General features: G+C 46.6%; 1 protein-coding gene across 1 annotated transcript in view; it reads right to left on the reverse strand.

The window, feature by feature from the left end:
* Positions 1-452: 452 nt before the first annotated feature.
* The window catches only part of ACAT1 (acetyl-CoA acetyltransferase 1), a 330,010-nt gene continuing 308,406 nt past the window's right edge, over positions 453-22,056 (reverse strand). Inside the window, exon 12 of the mRNA XM_069640458.1 lies at positions 453-840. Within this exon, the coding sequence (XP_069496559.1) occupies positions 720-840 (121 nt within the window). The 3' untranslated portion in view covers positions 453-719. The remainder of the gene's footprint in view (positions 841-22,056) is intronic.

Raw genomic sequence — 22,056 nt, forward strand, 5'->3', positions numbered from 1 at the left:
TATCAATCTAGTAATAAACACGTATTCATTCTATTGGGCGCAAAGTCCTGAATTTTCTTTCTAGTTTTGTACCACTGTTTATGACAGGTTTTACCTTTGCTTTCTGTCAATCCAGTGACCTGCGACTATACTGGAAAATGAACATGTGGAACTATGGGTCTCCTATCCCCATTCCGCAGTAGATTTACCTGCTAAAATAATTGCATTACCCTAGTTACAAGTGTTGAATTATGAGTCGCCGACCAGACCAGCTGTACATATAAGCCTGGCTCTTATGTAATGTCCCAAATAGGGTTGAGGCACAATTACTGCAAGTACTACAAGTCCCTCCATTCAGGTCTCCACAAACCAATAATGCCATATCGATTTATGGATGGATTATAGATACAAAGATAAAGACTTACATTATTCTCTAGAATATAGCCAACCTATTCATACAATGGATTACAGAATTAGCTGTTCACATAAATAGGTGTAGGATTTATTGCCATGTGTATACAAATTGTACAAAAAACAATTTTAAACAGACCAATTGTCCTCATGTAATAGATTTCATGGAAATGGCTCATCAAGTGCAGTTTGAGCTATTCAATAGGTTGTCGCCAACAACAATCTTTCTTGTACAAAAGTTACATAATGTAGCAGAAAACGCTATGAATAGTACGTTGATCATGTAATTGTTCCAAAGCATTTTAATCTCCATTCAGCATAATTTAAACCTATAGTTTTTCGATCAGTATCGCTGAAGCTCCACCTCCTCCGTTGCAAATTCCAGCAAGGCCATATTGCCCTTGCTTCAACACATGGGCCATGTGAGCAACAATTCTTGCACCAGACATTCTATAGAAAAGAAAAACAAAACAATGATTGTTAACATATCAACTGGCATAAGCATCGCTTTTTTTCCTATCGGGCCAAAGGCTGCAAATGAAGCAGTCGGTGTAGTGTGAGCAATCCAACATTTATTGGTCATTTGTTAGGCGCATAACTGTACAGTTTCAAAAAAAGGAAAATGTGTTTTTGCCAGAGCTGGGTGCTATTAAATTCCAGATTCTGAATCTTAGGATCAGGTCTAAGGGACTAAAGCACTGGCTGATAAGGACTTTTTTTTTAACCCTTCTGCCTCCTATGTAGTAGACCATTCCTCAGGCAAACACCTGCACATGGGTCATGAAGGAAGTGTATGCATCACTGATATGATATTACCAGATGTTTTCCTCTGGGCTAAAGGTATCAACACTCTTGCTACAAACCCAAGTTCCTTTTGGAAACTGGTTTTAACTAGGAACACTCATTTTAAGGAATTGTGAACAAAAGAATTCTCCTCAATTTACATCAAAAGTGGTGAGGGTTCTCTTAGATGGCACTAGGCTTAAGCAACAACAACAAAAACCAGCAAAATACATGGTTTGGTTTATGGGGAAGTCTAGGAACAATTTAGTGATCCAATTTGGGTACATAATCTGCAACACTTTCAGTTCACTTTGCAGAAAATTGTGCAGGTTGAGATGCAAATTAAGTTACAAAATGTAGTGATTATTGTACTCCTTATCCACAGTTCTCTTTCCTCCATACTTAAGGGGCGCCAGTTAGACTGGGGAAGGGACTGTAGCGTTTTAAATAGTAAAACCCTCAGAACAAATGGGGAGGCTCAGGTGCATGCATTTGGGAGGACAGGACAGGTGGAGGGCAGACGGCCAAGCCAACCCACCAGTGTTATCCTTCAGACCGTTTCCATCCAACCTTGCCAAGCATGACAGACAGCCAAGTTAGAAAAAATGGTGAGTGGGTGTATGGAGAAAAGAGAGCTAGGGACTACAAATAGGTTAGTCACTATGGTGGGTAACCTGCATACTCTACACCAGCTCCCTTTCTGCTTATGGGAGACTCTATAGCATCAGTAAAATTATGGGAGGTTGCACTTGAACTACGTTTAGCTAAACAAGTTACAAGCCAATGCTTGTCCAAATTGAGAATCTTCCCTTGAGGCAATGTCCAAATGATAATGTGAAGAAAAGGCAAGGGGAACAATATCAAGTTGCTTCTCCAAAATTCAAATGAGTCCTTAAAAAAGCAAATAAATCTGCATTGACCCCAAAGTATGAATATAGGCCCTTTGGAGCGTTCATTTTTTTTGCAACTTTGTAATCTTCCATAATGCATAAACTACACAGCTAGCAATAGGAGACTTTACAACCAATTGGCTTGGATGTTCCTGCAGAGAATAATTATGTACTTGTTATCCTATGGATTCGGTCCTATCCAGGTAAAATATAAATGCCTTGCACATAATTAAGGAGTGAAGTATTCTCCCAGGATCCTATGATGTTCTGGCAGTTTTCTATGTTACAAGTCTTAGCTATACTGTAGCCACAGGCTCAAATGGCCAGCGTGCTATAGTAGTAAGGACCACTTTCGAATCCCAAACTGGATGTGGAGTTCTGAATGGAATATAGATGTATCAGACTTTAAGAGGCAAACGTGCCCCAGGTTCAGCAGTTCAGATACCAAGCTGCCACAAGTTCTTTGAGGGGATGGGTTTGCATCCATCCACCCCCATGCATGCTCAAGATATCCATTTCTCCTTCATCGCAATGTGAAGTAGACTTGGATGCAAATGCAAATTCTGTATGGGCACAGCCGCCAGCACAAACTAGGCTATTTATATCACAGAAATGTGGCTTTGCCCACGTCAGATGTCCTCATTCAAGATGCTGAATGTATGGGGAAGGTACAGAGGCATGTCCGTTATCCACTAATCAGACTGGACCTGTACCATGCTCCACCAAAGAGCCATGAATTCAGAGCTCCTCTCAGGTCGCATACACGACTGCCACATTCAGTCTGATCTACTATCCACCTTATAGGTCTGTTTTATTCCTTGATGACAATCCTGACCTCAGCAGCAATCACAAACTCAACAACTTCTTCCTTGGCAACTACCATCTGCTAGGCACTCAAACCACTAAAAGCAATAGGGAGAATCCCCAACCTCATGGATTCCCTTGACCTAAAGCCAAAAATATATATATATATATATATATATATATATATATATATATATATATATATATATATATACACACACACACACACACACACACACACACACACACACACATTTATTCAGCTTTTTCCTTTTTTTATTGCACAGAAATCCCAATACCTGTGTTGATGTTGCACAACTTTTTCATGAAACCAACGATGGAGAAGTTTAGTAGGTCAATAATAGTATATATCCAACATGTCAGACCAGTGGTCCCTCCAACAATACTGCAACTACCAACCCTCCCCACCTCCACTCCCCAGTCCCCTCCAATACCTCTTCGCTTGAACATTTCTAACACCAACTTTAACATTCAGGGAGGTTTCAAGTCCGCCGAAGAATGCAGTTAATTTAACAGCTGGCGCCAATCCACCACCAATCCATTCACCAACTCTGGGTCCCGGGTTCATTGTAGAATGTCCAACTCTGCCATCCCCACCTACGGATGTCTTCCATCCATTCCACCAAGGATTGACCCTGTTTTTTATTATTCAGGCTATGGCTAATCTTTTTCTTCGCCAATATTAACAAACTGACCTAACTACTTCCTTACTTTGTATCGTTTCCCACCCGTTATCAGCCCCTATAGGCACACTCTTTGGCCGCTTCCAAAACTGGAACCTAGCAGTCCGTTATTCCTAGATATTACTGCCTGCCAGTAAAGTTCGATCACTGAGCATCACCACATGTGCCAGACCCCTGCCGGTCCAGACCCACATCTTGGACAATACTTATTCAAGGTGTTATTCATTGCGTGTAATTTAGTGGGTGTCACATACTCCCTGTGTAGGACATTGAACTGTACAAGTTGAAATCTGGCATTCCTTGAGACTTTCCGTACATGCTCCCACATTGTACGCCAGTCTGCCTCAGATCTGGGCCCCCACATCCCTTTCCCACTTGGTCTTAACCGCCAACTCCTCTAGAGGAAACTCCCCCTGTATTGCCCGATAGCCCCTCTGTTCCCCAGAGTGAGCAGCACCTGCATCAGTGGGTGTGTGGCAGGCTCTTCCGGCATACCTGTCCACATTATGGCCAAATGTCTAGTCCCTGACCCATAAGTAAGTAACCACCCTCTAGAGACCTCATACTGCACCATCCATTTCTCCAACGGCATCAATTTCCCCCTCAAACTAATCTCCCATTGACCCACATCCCTTATTCATCAGATACAAAAAAAAAACATTGTATTGCTGACCAGAGCCCCAAGTCTGGGGTCCATGGCAGATCTGCACTGTATAGCCCTGGCACCAGTAGTGTCCCTAAAGGTTTCTTCCAGATCTCTTGCACCACCTGAAATATATTAGTGGCCACCCCGATCATGCCCCACAGTAGGTCTACTCCCTTCCGATGGGCCAGAAGGCTTCCCAGTAAACCTAACAGTTCCCCCTTAGTATCCGCCCATGCTAGTACCGTTTGCAATTGTACTGTGATGCAGTATCATTCATAGTTTGGTAGGTTAAGCCCCCCCCCTACAGGCGCATGTGCCGTGGGGTTGCCAGTGAGACCCTTCTCCCCGTATTCCATAGCAACTCCCCTACCCACTCATCCAACATCTTGAAAAAAATCTTGATGCGATAGGGGATATTGGGACAATAATAGAGGAGTCTTGGGAGGATGACCATTTTGTATAATGCGCCTTACCCCCCCATCAATGATATCAGTAACTTCTTCCAGAATTGGACCTATTCACCTGTACCGGACAGTGCTATACCTTAATTGCACACAAACGTGCCTCCAATACTGTGAAAAATGTGGATGCCCAGGTATCTGAATAACTCCCCTCCCCCCACCTGAGCCCCAAATCTGGAATGCCAGTAAGATCCTGGCTGTGAAGTCCTCCCAATGGGAACAATATTGACTTTTCCTTATTAATGTAGAAGCCTGATAACCTGGTTCAATACCCCCAGCAGCATTGGCAAGTTTTCCAGCGGGTTCCCCACATACAACAGGTCATCGGCGTATAGGGAGACTATGTGCCTTACTCCTCCCTCGAAAATGCCGGTCTCCCGATGTCTTTCCGGAGATCCCGCCAGTGGTTCCAGCACCATTGAAAACAATATCGGGGAGACCGACATGCCCACCGCGTCCCCCTACCTAAAGTCCACTGCTGGGACACCCAGTAATTAGGCATCACCCTTGCCATTGGTCTATTATACAGGAGACATAGCCACTGACAAATGTCCCCCAAATCCATAGGCCCCTCGCACACGAAACAACCATTCCCACTCCACGGAGTCAAAAGCCTTCATAGCATCAAAGGAAGCCAATGACAGGTCTTCTTTAGAGTCCTTAACCTGGTGCATCACATGATGTAAGCGGTAAAGGTTCATTTTGGTACTCCGTACCCCTATAAATCCACACTGGTCTGGATGTACCAATAGTGGAGCCACCCCAGATAGTCCGGTAGCCAAGACCGTACTCAGGATTTTCGCACTGAGATTTAATAATGAAATTGGGCGATAGGATGCAGTCCAGGGGGTCTTTATGTTCCTTCAGTAGGACCGTTATTACCGCCTCCTGCCTCGGGTTCCTGTCTCAAAGGCCTCATCATAGACTAAGTCGGGTGACCGGGAGATCCTCGTACCTGCAGTAAATATCTACAAGAAATCTGTTACTCCCTGGGGACCTACCCTATGCATAGACCACAACGCTCTGCAGATTCCGGATTCTTCAATGGGTTCTTCCAGCCTCTCTCAGATCCCTTGCCAGGACCAGCAGTTGTACAACGTCTAAGAGTTCCTCTGCATCCTCAGCCGTGTACATACCTTTGTTTATGGATAGGGATTGGTAGAAGCATTGCAAGGTCTCATTAATCCCCGCCTGGTTGATGGCCAATTCCCAAGAATCCCACCTGATCTGGGTTATGGTGTGCCAGGGTTGTTCCGGACGTATCAACTAGGTCAGCAGTCATCCCGCCTCATCCCCTTTCCCGTGAATCTGCATATTCCTCCTACTCCTATGAAATGTTGATAGTGAGTTCTGTGCTTCCCAATGAGAAACCAGTGCCTCCACCAGTTCTGTTGCAATTTCCTTCTCTAAATCAGATATCACCCCTTCTGGTTTCTGTAGCTTTTCCTGCAGAGCCTTCTTAACCCCCTCTCCATTGTCGTTTTCTCAAAGAAACGTAATATCTCTTCCTGCAATGTGTCCCCAAATGCCACATCCTCTAAAGCTGTGACAGAGAGCAACCACAAATTCACTGATTACCTCCGCCGCAATCCTTTCAAAGATGTTACTAAGAGCGAGTGATCCGAGAGGACCCTCCCTAGATATGCTGCATTACCAAACATATCTTTGTTGGGGCGAAACAGTACCACAAAACCTAAGCGTGAAAAGGACCCATGTACGCCGGAAAGGTAGGAGTAGACTCGATCTTGTCTATGTGACTCCCGCCACAATTCCACTAGGTTCCAGTCTCCAACCATCTTCCACAGAGACGGTGCCTGCTGCTTCAATAGGCCCAATGTCCCCATACCATCTAGTCCAGTAACTAAAAGGCAATTCAAATCCACCCCACCCCCCCACCCAAACACACAAAAAACCATCCCGGTGCGCTCCCACCAGTTGCATCACAGATGGAAAGTATTCCTTGTAGTCTATGTTGGGAGCATAAGACCTAATCATGCAAAGGTCTACCTTCCAATGTGCCCAGGAGAGCCACTGTTCCCCCAACATCAGTAAGAACCTTATTCACCTGAATAGGTACCCCAGCCTATACCCAGATCAGAACTCCCCTTGCGTACTTCAACGAGTAAGGCTCCTACCACCCCCTTCCCCCCACCAACTCGTAAGCAGTTCCAAATCCTTCCGTGCCATACAGGTTTCTTGCAGCAGGGCTAGCTGCATCCCATGTCGCTTCAGGAACCCCCCAACCCACTGGCATTTAAATGTCTTACTCAGCCCTCGGACACTCCAATACCCAATTTTCAATCACTTCCCATGTTGGATATGATAATCAATCCCCCTTCTACTCATCTGCTCATCTGCCCATCTGCCCATCCAACTCCCCCCAGTTATCCCTCCGAACTGTCTCCCCAATTCCCCCAACCCCTACCATCTCTTCCCACTCCGTCACGGCTAACTATTGCCAATCTACTCTCCAGTCCCCCCTCTACCTGCCCCCCCCCCCCCCCCCCCCAACAACTCTGATGCCGCGCACCCTCCTGAGAACTTCAACCAAGGTCTTGTTTCCCTCTCGCCACAACTCGTCACCTTCCAAAGCCATTTTCCCGACCCTCCACCTCCCTCCTGTGGATGAATGACCGCTGGTCCGCAGATACCCGCACCCCACCACCATCGCCTCCGTTCCACACGCAATCATCTCTTGCTGCCACTCCGTTGAATCTTTAGCTAGTGCCTCAAATGCAGTACATGCCACCACATCGACCCAGACTCTTCTCCCCTAATCCAACCTCAGTCCTCCGATTGTAGTGCCCCATTCCTCCCTCCTTGTGCGTCCAAACCCTGTGGCGCCGAGTCCAACCAGGTCCACACCTCCTGCAAAGACAAAAAAAAATACATGATTTCCCACCTACTATAACCTTCAATTTAGGCGGGAAAAACATTAGGTACTTAATATTAAGTTCTGAGGTGCCATCTCAGTGCATCATAGGTTTTTCGCTGATGTTGTACCTCCAATGTGAAGTCCGGGAAGATGCGCAGTTTCGTGTTACCCACTTAAGAATATCGCAACTTGCGGGATTCTTGTAAAATAGCATCTATGTCACTGAAGTTCAACATTTTTGCCACTATTACTCTTGGCGGTCCTCCATGGGGTGGAACCCTAACCGGCACCCTATGTACCTGTTCAATTGAAGAATTTCAACAGTCCCTTCACACCCAGGGTGTCCAGGATGAGATGCTCACAAAGAACTCCACACTAGGCCCCTCCTCTCTTTATAGGACTCCCACCAAGCAGATGTTGCATTGTCTTGATCAACCTTCTGCATCGTCCTCTCTAGATTCCAATGTCCTGGTTGCCCCCACCAGGCTGGCCACCTGGTTCTTGAAATGTTGCAGGTCATCTTCCACATTCTCTCTTTGCTCTACCTTTGTGACTCGCTCACACACCTTCCGGAGTTACGCTCTCATCAAGGACTCATGCACCCCTACTTCAATAGTCCTAGTGGCCTAAATTGCTTCCATCAGGGTATCCAGGGTCACCCATCCAGAGCCCCCTCCATCCACACCCAGACCTGCCTCATGTTTTTGTGGTTTGTTTTTTAGGTCAGTATATGTGTCCATCTTCTGCTGGCCCTCCACCATTGCCACTACTAGTAAGCGGCTCTGCCCCTAAGCCTATGTCTCTATGCACTCAGGGACCCTCCTCTTTCTATGCAGCACTAGTTCAAGGGGGGGTTCTTTGCTCCCATTAGGGCTCCTGCTGCGGACAAGATGCAACACCACACTCCTTTCAAGCCTCCCCCTTGGTTTCCGACTTGAAGCGTGCTAGAATCTCCCTCCGAAGAACCCTCGCTCTCCTGCATCAAGGTATGCCCCCAGGAGTCCGACTGCCAGGGAATGTGCACCCACTAGGCTCTCCCACATCTCCTTCATGGGGTCCAGTCCAGTAGATTCACCAAATGTCCTATTTGGGACCCTGGTATGAGAGTGTCAAGGGCTACACAGTCTTCCACCAGCCTCTCTTGCTGAAGTCTCGATTACTGATGCTCCTTTTCCACTGCTCCAGCAACCCCTTTCAGTTTGTATGGGGGAGGGGCGGTGGGGCAGCTCTCTTGCTGGGACTTTGGGTCCAAAGATATCTCACTGCTGCATCTCTCCCCTGGAGTCCAATGAATGTCTATTGGGACTAAAACCAAATCATACAGGGGGACACGGGATAGTTCTCAACCAAATGTCAATTCCCAGGCTCCAGACCCCCAGAATGGGAATTCCAATAGCGTGTTATTTAACACACAGCCAGAGAGTCGCAAGGCCTGCTCGTGGGGGTCCTCCATGGGGTGGAACCCTAACCGGCACCATTGCCCCCAGATCAATGGTACTCACTCTTATGTAGGTGGGGGACCCACTGCAGGGCTGTGCTCTGTAACCAATCTGGATCAAAGCTATTAGTCTGGGATGTCGCCCCGAGTAGTGCACATTGCGGCAATTCTTTCCCATCACTCCCGTATCGCAGTCCTGCACTGCAGCGTTACTCTGGGGTACGATCCCCTGCTGCTCCTCACTTCGTGCCGAAAGCGAAGGAGCTCTGCATGCAAGATCTCCCGGGGCATCGGGCCTCCGCTTCCAGCCAGCTGATGTCCCCCTGCCAGCACCTCCGGGCCTGCGGTCACCGCCATACTTCTCCAGCGTTCACCACGCCACCTTCCCGTCCCTTGGGAATGCCGCTCCGCCTCCCAACTGAAATAAACAATGCTGTTTAGGTACATCTGGTTTGGAGCGCTCACCTTCTCTCTTTTTTGCGGGTCCTCTCTCCGCAGCCCAGGCTCCCTAATTCAGCCCTGGCAGGCTTGATCAGTCCCGGGGGCCATCATAGTACATCAAATCTCTTCACCAGCAAAATATTACACCCGCCACCGGGGCTCCAAATCAGCAAGTGTCTTGCTGCAGATCCCCCAGACAGTGTCTCTAGTGTTCCCCCAGCCAAGGCTCAATCTGGTGCTATTATTCTTCCACAAGAAGCATGATTTACAACAGGATTTCGACGAGTAGTCCAGGAGCTTCAGAGAGCTACGTGCTCATGCGCCGGCTGCTCACCCCCACAAATATTAGAGAAAACCTACACTGGCTCATATTTTCAGCATTCCCCCTGATACAATGTCTTAACCCTATCCAACTCTACAGACCACACCACCAGCCCCATCCTCCTCACACATACCCCAGGGTTAAACAAAGTAAAGGGTGGGCAAACAAAGTCCTCGGGTTTTTCCTGTAATGACGCCCCATTGGAATTTCTAGACCACCAACTCTAGAGACGATTTGCACTGGAGGCGGTTGGTTAATCAGCTATCAAACAAACCATAACAGAAATGGTTGACACATGCTCCCTTGAAAGTACATTACATCAGGGTTAAAGCCTTTGCCCCCTGGTACACAGATGAACTAACAGTAAACACACCATCTGGTCACTCAAGAATAACTGTCATAAAAAGCAGAGGGAGAAATACCTCCTTACCCTCAAGCCCTTCAACGCAGTATGCACCAGTCTCATAATCAAAGCCAAAAATCGCATATTACTAAACAAATGCCTAAGTGTATTGGCACCCGCCAACAAGAATAAAGCTCTACACAGCATTTAAAAACTGCTGAAACCCACTGCCTGGCCAGGTAAAACAGTCTACAGAAAATGCAATGCTAATAACTTCAATAGGATAGATAAAACATCAGATTAATATCAGAAAACCTGTCACCACCCCCCTCCTCCCGCTCTCAGTCCCACAGCACAAACACAAACCCAGACTGCCTTCACCACCTCCCTCTCGCCCCCTACCTCCCCAAGGATCTTGCTTTCACCCTTGAGTCACTTAAACCAACTGTATACAAACATGATACTCTCCTGCTGCCAGCCTGAAGATTATCAATGGGCCCACCGGCACCCACCCCCTCAAAATAGTAATTTCCTCATTCACACAAGCCATTTTACCAAGCACCCTAAAAACAAGACTAATCCACTCTGCCCTCAAAAAACCCACCCTGGACTCAGATCTTGCTATTAACTGAGCACTAGCCTACTATTAAATTAGAAAAATCATTGTGACAGCAGTTACCAACACACTCTCAACATGACCTAATCTGCAATTACCAATCTGGGTTCACACAAAAATATAGCACTGAAACCGCCACAACCCAGGTCATAGTTAATGCTTTTCAAATCATGGACTAAGGCGACTCATGTATCCTTCTCCTCAACAGAAACCCAGTCACCAGCCCCAGTGACAGCACATTACAACTTGCGTTGTTTTTCAGAGGGTGCAACACAGTAAGACAAACCCTTGCATTTAGACGCTCAAGACTGCCAGGCCTGTGGTGGATTAGCTAATCTTCAGTCTGCTACAATTTATGGACTGAGTAATAGAACCCTTGCATGCTCAAGCATCAAACAAGAAAACATCAGATCAGAGCCTAGGTTTAGAATGAAAATGAAGATGCCCTCTAAACCATATTCTAGGACTGCACTTAACTGGGTTCAACAGCCTTCTTCTGTGGCTGATAACATCACGAACATTAGTGGGAAAAACGCATTTTTCGCATATAAGATTTAGGTTCTCTGACCTCAAGAAGGCGTGACTTTGTACCACTTCCTAACTGGAATAATGTAGCTCTTCCAGCCGCTAAGGCAGCCTATGGCAGGTTTCAATTGTCAGTGTTATAGATTTCGCATCTAAAGCATTATTATGACATAGCAATTTATTATAAAAATCCCAAACACATGAAAGATATACCATCCACCGTCTTCAGGAAACCGACCTCACTCAGTCACAAAGCGGTCTTGACGGTGTGCACCATCTCAGAGTCAATGACTTTGATCCTTATTTTCCATGAACAAGTTGCCAGTAATCTTCCTTCACACTTTTTCCTGTCTGCTCTAAAGCTCCAATCTGTACCAGTCAGACATGTAACAGTAATTTCAGTATGAAATAAGACCTTTATTGTCAGAATAATAAGAGGGATTGGGGAAATCCTACCTGTCCATATGTCTATGAGGGGTTTCCCTGCTTCAACAAAATGAATGAACGTCCGTGTCAGGATGTTAAACCAAAGAGCGTCCTGTGTCCAAAAACACTAAACCGGAGAATTGGATTAATGATTTGTTGGTATTGTCAAACTTTGAGCGGGTGATGTTTGTGAGACAAGGAAAGGAAAATAAGTATCGAGATCTTTGGAAACCATTTACAGATTTATATGGCGATTGTATCTGAGGATTAGTTGTTTCTATCGGATCAGACTATCCGATATTATTTATGTGCATCAGTTGAGGATTTCCCCCTGTTTTGTTTTTGTTCTGTTTTATGTAGTCTGTGTGTGGTCTTTGTTTTTGTAATGTTCTATGTTGCATTTATTCTTGAATTATTTTGAGATTGTGTTTTATTTTAAGAATAGTACAAAATGTGTCTTGTATTATCTGAAATGTTTCAATATTTATCCATGATTTGGACTTTTTTGCTTCTGTACCTATGAAACACTGAGTGTTCTGTTTAATACTCTGTTTGAACCTTTGATGATGTATATTTTGGTTATTGTAAATCTTGAAAATAAATGAATAAAACCTTGAAAAAAATATAAATAATGTCTACAAGGGGATTTCTGTAAACTATGCATTTGTAGCTTTCTTTAGGAGTTCCAAACAAACCTTTAAGGTGCCGAAAACAAAAAGGAATGAAAAGTTCAATGAGAGGAAGGACTCCTCCCTTGCCCTATATTTCTTATGATCTTTCACCGTTTATTCAGTACTTCTGAAAAAAGATCAAATAATGTTCCACTGTTTCAAAGGGCTCTCCCCTTGTGTCAAGTTCTCCATGGAGTTTCTCCACTTATGCTTCCACAGTTTTGTATATTAGGTTTATTAGCATTTTGTCCAAACAACAAAGTCCCACCTATCTCCCCCATACCTGCCTTCCGTGAGTCTCCCCCCCCCCCCAATCACCCAGCTGATAATCACTTATCAATTGCAAAGTTGTCTAAGAAGGAGTAATTGCACACTGTCCGATATCTTCAGGTTGTGCAAGCACATATGGAAGCAATAATCGCCACAGAGTTACGATAACACCATGCCCCGAAACCTTGAATAGTCCCACTGAATTACGCCCGCTTCGTGGCACGGCTTCCCTATCTCAAAGGCCCAGTATGCATGTTTCCATCCCAAGGGGCAGGTTAGTGTTCAGCATTTTATTGTTTGAGGCTTGCACCCGTACCCAGAAGGGTTGCAAAACCGGACAAGATCACCATATGTGGGCCCCATACCCCTGCCTGTTACGGGCTGTGGGAGATTTTGACCCACTCAGCTATGCTTCACTACATCACTTTGCTGCAAGAAACAGCACAAAATGGCTGCACTGCCCCCTGCTCTGTGCGCGCCAATATCCCTAAACTGCATTTTTCAACAAAAAAAGAAAATGGCTGCACCGCCCTGCCAAACACACTTCAGGTTGGGTGGAACAGAGTACTCGCTGCAGGAATGTGCCAGTGTGCTCTGCAATATTTAACATGGAGTGAAACGAAAGAAGCAGCATTATTTTGCTAAAAAACCCAAAATGCCTCTTTAAAATGTCACTTTTAAAGTGCTGTTTTGGTGCTAAATTCATCAATTTCTCCTGAACCACTGTGATTTAAGGGCCCTGCAATGCCCAGGATCATCCACTGTGGCTCAGATGAACCGGGCCTCATTTGAATGACAGCTCCAGTCAAAAGTATCTTTGGATAAGCAACCAGGGACCTTGTTTTTCATTTACACTGGAAACGCAGCTAAAACTTTGCAACCGTGTCAAGAGTCAGCTGTCCAGAGAAAGACTCAACATAGATGCCTGTAACTGTATCCATGCTGCAAACTCCTCCAGCACTCAAGGAAAGAAATAGAGCTGCCCAAAGTGTGTATTTGCTGCAGAGGAAAACCAAATTTAAAGAAATAAGTTAAATGTGCTTTTGCCTGAATAAAGAGCAAAATCTCCTATTTTTAAAGTATATTATTGTGTAAAGGCTCGATTATTTAAGAAATGTAAAAGGATGTGCTACTGTTAAAAAGCCACCTATAAACTGTTAATTCCATAGGTTCAAAGTAAAAATTTAAAAGGACATCAAAGCTAAAACCCAGGCTGAGTTGGTAAACTATATAAAAAACCCTGCTCTGCAAGTTGCTAGCCCTGAGAAAGGGTGACACCTCAAACTGCTGGCACAGGAAAGGCTAATTGCTAGCTTGGAGGCTATGAATACCCAGGACAATGACGTCCCAGTCGGCATCAGACATTAGTCTTTGCCCCAGGCTAAGACAATAACAGGCTAAAACTCACCTTTCAAGCAGGGACGTCATTTCACCAAAATGCCAGGGGTAGCGGAAGTGACATCACATGACCCTTGACCCCTGGTGACATCACAGGAAGTGATGTCATTTGACCCCACCCCGAAGTGATATCACAGGATGCGATGGAACGCGACCTTTCAACCGTTGACAAAACAGGAAGTGCTATCACATAGCATTGTACACTACAAAAAATATGGTTATGATATCGCTATAATGTGATGTACATTTCATACAAGAATGGAGCACCATATTTATCGTTAAGATCAATGTATATAGGCCCATATTACCAAATTACTGTGAATGCAAGCAGACGTCCATGACCAAATGAGAATGTTTTATTATATAGCACTTACGCTTAAGCGCTTTATATAGAAAAAATATACACCCAATATCACCCAACCTGTGTTGGTACTCATTTATCGACCTCAGAAGGATGAAAGGCAGATTTGAGGCGTTTAAGAACAGACTAAATCAGTGACTCACTCCTGAAGTGTGCCTGAAATAAACCTTTAATGAGTCTAGCAATTGTATAGAATTCCAGAAAGACCTTATTTGGTATTCCTAATCCTAAATGACGTCCCTGCTTCCTGCTTTCAAGTGGGAGGGGCAGGAAACTTCAGTTAAGGGAGAGGCCCCTCATTCTACTTCAAAGGAATGGACATTCGCTTACACTTGGGAAAAAGAAAAAAAAAATGACAAGTGACATTTGGTGTTTAAAAAGCCTATTTTTAACTGAACATTAAAGACATTTAACTTTGCAGCAACAATGAGGAAAAATATGAAAAATTGTAGTTTTAAATCCAATTTTATGCTCTTTCTATGAATACTTGGTAGAACTCCGTACTGCATAAGGAACAGAAGTTAAAGAATGACTGATTGCATGGAAAGTATTAATGTTGCAAACTTAACATTCTGTACACATATCCCAGGGGTAATTGCACATCTATGTACAAAACTGGGAAATGTTAGGCCAAATCTTTCATGGTTAAAATTGCCAAAATGTAGCAGAAAGGCAAAACCAGGTCCCATAGACTTGGGATTTGGATTGAAATGTGACCCACAAAATATGAACCTGTGCACCTGATTTTCTTAGAGGTCATAACTACATAAATATGTATTTGTGGGAAAATTAGATTTTGGTTCTAGGAGCTAGGGGAGGTTTCTAGACATTGTAAAAGTAACACCATAAACATGACATCCTTTTCTGTGATCCAATCAGCGAAAAGCAAGGCGGAAACTGTGCTCCTGCCCAGTTACAGCTTTAGGGGTGTAGACGGTAAGCCTGCCCCTGCCATATACTTTAGTGATGTCATTTGGCATGATAAATAAGGGAACCTGATAACACACAGGGACCGAGTCCCGACTTCTTCCTGATTTTCTGCGTGGCGTCCTGTTCCAGATTTCTTCATCCTTGATCCCGATCCCTGATTTTCATTGCAAATCCAAGGCCTATGCATTGCAGACTCCATTTTCAGCTAGGCCTCAAACTCAAATTGTAACCCTCCGCTCCAAGCGTCGATGCTATTTCACATAGTAACAAGCCTGTGTGGAAACCCCGACCCATCCCTGCCACCGAATCCCCAACATTCAAGTCATTGAAGGATCAAGCGACCCACTAGGTAGTTCCCAGCCCCAACACTAGTCTACTTTCAGCCATCAGTGCCCTTTTCTTTGTCCTTGACCAGTTCTCTTGATACACGGGAATCGCTGCTTTCTCTCATTATGGATAACCATTCCCTCAGTTTTTTCCTTTGCGTTTCCAGTCTTGTGTCTCAAGGGGCCGGGCGGTCAGCAGAGTCAGCCGATGATATTTATGTCCAATCCTTCATCGCAGGAAGTGTCCCTATGTTCCCCTTTCGTGAACAGCAAGCCAAACAGAAAATGTCCACTTTTACTGCACCTTTTGCTGAACCTTTCACGACCGGTCCCATCAATCTACTTTTAAGTAGGGTGGACTGGGCCAAGTCCTGAAACAGCTGGACCTCGGGTTTGTTAATCCTAAGGGTTCCCACCAATCTTGCTTCCAGGTTGTGCGACAGCCGCTCTAGGGCTTCCTCCATTTTCCTGGAATCATCGTTCCCCCAGCTTTGTAAGTTTGCCCCTAAACTCCTGTACCACATTTTTCAGTTCCGATCTCTGGGAGGAAAACTGTTTCTGAAATGATTCCGTAATCTTCCCCTGGAAGTCTGCCACGCATTGCATCATATCCTCCTTGTTGAACCGATGCACGACTCGATTGCGTTGCCCTTCCCCTTGGCTCCCTTCTGGGGGCTGAGTAGATGTCTGTGGTTAAGGTTTGTTCAGCTGCCAATAATGGCTCTGTGGGCCTTGCTCCCTTTGGTGGGTCTGCCTCATGTGCCAGAGGCTCTTTCCCCCTTCCCTTGGGCATGAAGAGCACTCTGCATGCTGCACCCCCCTACTTTCTTGCATACAGGCACACCCAGCACCTCAGGCCAGAGTCCTGTACTCCTTTTGAGCCACTCCATGGCCGATTATTCCAGGATGTTAGCAACCTCTGGGATGGCGCCCCTGGGCCCCCTCGTTGGGGGCGGACGGGGGCAGGCAGGCCTAGTGAGCCGAAATCAAAGCACCTGCAGCAGCTTGGCCAAAGACACCACAAGTCCACTGTAGTACGTACAAGCACCCTGTCCCTTTTTTTGTCTTGTGGCGTCCCTATTTTTAATTCCTTCTGTCCTTTCTCTCCCCCTCTTTACTTTTCTATGGAGTCAGTCACACACCTAACCTCTGTGCTGCCCACTGCTGCTCCGTTAATAGTGTCTTTGAGTGAACTTGCCCTCAGTTCCAGCACGCCCCTGCTGTGAAGTTCAAGTGGTGACAGCATGGCCTCCGGGCCTGTAGGTCTCAGCAGCAGAGTCTGCTCCCTCCTGTGACTGCCTTGACCTGTGGGTGCAGACAGTTAGGCCTGGTCGGCTTCCCTTTGATGCTGCCAGGGGAAGTGGGGGGAACAAGGATCCACCCGTTAGGCACATTACGTCTTGGCGGCGACTGCACCACGGCTGCAAGCGGTCCTCACCCAGCCATCCGCACCTCACTGAGAGCTGCTTTTAGGGGTCCGCACAGGTTACTTCCCAATCCATCCAATTTTACGCCACAGACACCAATCAGTATTTGCACACATTAAATAGGCTCCTCACAGACCAGCACACCCTCCCAAGAGGTTGAAGTTCCACCATTCAAAGGGTTACCACAGGGTATGGCAATCCACACAGAGGAAGGCTACAAAGCTGATTCTCAAAGGATTGCCGGATCTTAGCACAAATGCTGCGAAAATGACCGCCACAAGGTCTTCAGTGGCAAATGTTAGCAGACCTCTTCCAAAATGCAAAACACCACCAATTGGAGCTCCAAAAGGCAAATTGTGTCGGAAGTCATACTTGGGGCTTACCGATTCTGGCTGCCTCCACTGCCAGCCACACTGATTCAGCTGCGGCCCACCCAAGCTGGCTGTCCCACCAATCTCGGCTGGCACAGTGCTTCACTCCCTGCTATCCAGCGATTCGGGCACTGTGTAGGATTATTGGTCAGGGGTGTTTCCTCTGCTGTTGAGGCAAACGCTTATCGCTGGTAAGCCGCTGGTCGCCTCACTCCTTCATTCGTGGATATCCAGCAGGGGTCTCCCACACCCCCACCAGGATCAAGTGTCACTGAGGTGTATCCCGGTTATAGGGGGGCGGCCATCTTTGCCCTGGGGCTGATCCACTTAAATTACACCTTTACGGGGAGGGCTGGGCAGCGCTGCGATCAGAATGTCAGCTCTCCACTTGAAATATGGTAATTCCCATCTTACACAGTATTTCCATCATAGTTTTTCGTCAAGGGGCAAGACTATCAGATGGAGTCAACGCACCCTGTACCATCTGTCCGTGACGATCTCAGGGCAAAGAAATGCCCTTTGTTTTCCCATTGTGAGAGCTTGTGACATGTTACGCTAGAACCACTTTAAAAACCATATAATACAATCTCAAATACATAGCCATGGTAATGCACTTTGAAACTCGAGGTTTAAAATGTATTGAGTCGGAGGTGCTCATCAAACTTTTTATGTAAGAGGCAGTCATGGGAGACTGGGTGGTCTACCTGCTGGCTCTTGTGGTCTCCAGAAGATGCAGGAAGCCCTGGGTTTGTCACTCCTTCCCAGACACTGCAATCCTTCGGCCAATAAAAGCTTGCGATAACCAGGATCACGAAGAAGGATCCTTGATCCAGAGATCTCTTGAACACAGACAAAGCTACCACCAAGTAGCTCTTGACTGTGCCTTTCTGAAGACCTGAAGAGGCCATTGACAGAACAAACTTCATCCCTATAGTGCTGGGATAAGCGACATGGTCTACCCTGCATCACCTACACCACGCTTCAATCTTCTCCATCTGCACATGTGCAAAGATCCCCTAGATGGTCTGTGTGCAACCAGTAACACCTCAAGTACCTCGTCTGAGGTGTCTCAGTCATCATACATCATCCGCTCAAGAGCCACGCATGCAGGTTGTGGGATTATGGGTTCAGGTGGAGCACCGAACCTTCCGAACTAAGATAGGAGGTCTGGCTGCTGAGGCAACCAGAGAGGTGGCCAGATGGGGATTGCACAAAAATAATACCGAATAATTGAAGTGATCAGATTTCGGCTGTACCAAAATTACATACAGCCAAAAGTAGTGAACATTTCAACCATTGAGTGTGCATTATAGAGAACAAAGGAGGCGGGGGTGTCCCCCACTCCTTTGTTCGCTATAATGGAAGCGGGGGTGTCCCGTGCATCCAAAACAACTAAGTTTTAAAAGATGTAAACTGGTCCCATCCACGGAAGTGAAGGTAACTGGTGCTGCAGGGACTCGTGGCACACCGCCAAGTGTGCCGTAAAAGTTAAGTAAGGGGCTTCGGGGGAGCGGGGTCTACAAAGACAATTTAGCTGTGGGATGCGTATTTCGAATACACACATTTAGAATTCAACATTTTCATCTTTGAAATGTTCGTATTTGAAATAATCCCGTACATCTGGCCAGATGGTCAAGTCCAGGAGTTCTGAGTACCATGTTTTTCTCGTCCCAATCTGGGGCGATCAAGATCATGGTGGCTTAAAACATCCTGAGAACCCACGGGATGACAAGTACTGGTGGGAATCCGTAGTAGCGGTTGAAGACCCACTCCAGCAGGAACGCATACCCAGTGCACCCCTCACTGGGAATTTCCTCAAGCAAAGCTCTCTGCATTTTGCATTGGCCCTCGTAGCTAACCAATCTACTGTCTGGGTATTCCACAAGTGAAGAACTCTGAGAACTTCCTAGCACACTTTCCTCTAATATGAGACCATGCCCTGCCTGCTCAGAGGAGCGTCTGCCAGCCAGTTTTCCATTCCTGCCACATGGACAGCTGAAGCCGAGTTCTGGTTCTCCAGCAACCAGAACCATAGTTGCAGCACCTCCCTGCAAAGGGGCAGAGACAGTACACCACCCTGCTCATTAAGGGACAACCTGATTGCCCGCAACTGGCATTCCATTGGTGACCAGAGGCCGCTCAACTGAACATCCCCACGGTGAGCACCCCAACCGCAAGGACACATCCACTACCACCTGGGCATGGGACCATAGAGGTCAAAATTGTTCCCCCTGTCATAGTCTCCCTGCTGGCCCACCGAGAGAGGTTGCTGGCCACCGACATGAACACCTTGATAATGTCCTGTATGGCGTCAAAGCATTGGGACCATTGATCACTCAACAGCCACTGCACGGATCGCATTTGCAGTCTGGCCTCTCAACAGAAAAATGAAGAACGCCATGAGACCCAAGAGGAAGGAAGCTACTTCTAGATTGCTGTGGCTCTGGCAACACTTAGCCATTTGCCTAACACTGGTGACTTGAGTTCTGGAGAGCAGTCAAGACTATTCTCAGGAGTGAATGAGTGATGTCAGGGGTCCTCAATGCAATGAGTCCACACAATAATTCAATTAAGAGAAATGTATAAGAAAAAAATTCTCAGCCATTACACACTGTGGCGAACCACAGTATTCAATCACTTCTCCCCATGCAGGAGCCTTTCCTTGTGAGGCTAGGGAGGTGGTCCTGCTATGAAATATTCCCCTCAAGGGTGGCAGCAAGCGGGACCTCACAGGGAGAGACACCCCCCCACGCCCTTGGCGACAAGGACTCCCATTCCACAGAGGAACTCCCCAAGTCTCTCCCTCTTGGACCAACACCAACATCAGTTCAAAGAAGGTAGCAGGCGCTCCTCTACAGAAAGAGCATGGCATGATAACCTGTGCTGAGATGAGTTTGCAGCACACGCTTTTTGCTCACTGTACCTTTCACAGATGGGAAATATCCATTTGCATATCAGTCTTTGTCCCACCCACATGGGCAGTCCAGCAACGAAATACTATGGCAATTCCTCTCTGAACAAGAGTACCAAAAGCAACCCCATACACGCGTTTCAGCCTTGTTGGGCCTCATCAGTGAAGTGAAGCTTTGTCTCTCTGAGCACAGTGAGCAGGGAGTCCACATCTGGTTGCCCCCTGGTAACTCAGGGTGACCAACCCAAAGTTCCTTGCAAACATTTCAAAGAAGGTAGCAGGCGCTCCTCTCCAGAAACGCTATCAGAGCTTCAAAAAGACCACCCAACAGACCAAGGCACTGTTTGTTATTGTTGCATAGGATCCAAGATCCAACCAGAAGAAATACCTGGTAAGACTACTGTGAAGAAGTGTGAGAGTAATACTGATTGTTCAGTGGTTAGACACTACCAATACTGATATGATATATGATATGGTATTTATAACGCGCCTATACACAAGTGTTTCAAGGCGCGACAAGGCAGGGGGGGGGGACAAGGGGAGACATACAACGATCCTACTAGGCCAGGTGTCATTCAGATCGCGCAAGTGCAAGGGAGGAGGGGAAAGGGAGAAGTGCAAGGGGAAAGGGAGAGGGGAAAGTGCAGTACAGGGTAATAGCATACAGGAAAGTAACAAGGGCCAGCTAGTGGCAGTGCGAGTAAGTGCAGATAAGTGCTGGGAAGGAGGGGCTGTAGGAATACAGACACTGTCCCGTAGTGCAGGGGGTGCCAGGGAAGCAGTGCAGGGGAGAGTGGCTGGGCCAAGGACCGAGAAGGTGAGTGGCCCAGTTGCAGATTCAGTGCAGTTTAGTAACTTTAGCAGGGGAGAGGGGGACTAGGACGAGGAGGAATGAGCGAGTAATAGAGAACACTCAACTGTAAGAGAGAACGGACTATAGTCCTCTACTGGGGAGGACCCAACAATGTATCATAAAAAGGTAAGGACCATTATCAAAGAGAAGTGAAACCCTTGAGTTTCAAATCAGCACAGCAGTGTCGAGGAAGCTAACAGACCAGGAGATCCTCCGCAGAGGAAACATCCAGCAAGCATGTGAGCAAAGCACCAGGAGAGCTAAAGGTAGAGGAGAGCAGGGGACGTAAACGCCTGAAGAGAGCCACTTGTAAGTGGTGGTGTGACCCATGAGAGGGATTTTGCAGTCTGGCAATTTCACCGAGACCTCTGCTACGCTGGCACTGGGGACAAGGAGAGAAAGTTGGAGAGAAAACAGAAGCCATCCTGACCGAACCAAGGTAAGTGCACAACACATGATAATATTCAACCAAATGCATAGCATAGCAACCCTTTGCTTTCCTTCCCCTAATCTCCCAGCCAGCCAACTTCCCACTCTCTACCCCAACACCCCCTTTCACCCACCACCTCTGTATCATTTATCGCCCCATTCCCTCTCTTCATGGAGGTTTCAAGTCGGCCATGGCACACCGCTAAATCACCATCTGGCTCCAGTCTACTGTAAACCCCTTCCTGCTGCTCAAGGTAGCTGATTGTCGGCAGGATTTCTAACTCTACCATCCCCCACCTGCGGACATCCGCCATCCATTGCACTACAGATGGTCCCTGGGGCTTCTTTCAGACAATGGCCATCCGCTGTTTGGCTAGTATCAATAGAAACTGGGCCAGACGATTTCGCGATGTGCGTTTCCCCCTAGTATCATACCCCATAAACT

This window comes from Ambystoma mexicanum, chromosome 7q (assembly GCF_040938575.1).
Source record: "Ambystoma mexicanum isolate Mex_15411 chromosome 7q, UKY_AmexF1_1, whole genome shotgun sequence".
Lineage (NCBI taxonomy): Eukaryota > Metazoa > Chordata > Amphibia > Caudata > Ambystomatidae > Ambystoma > Ambystoma mexicanum.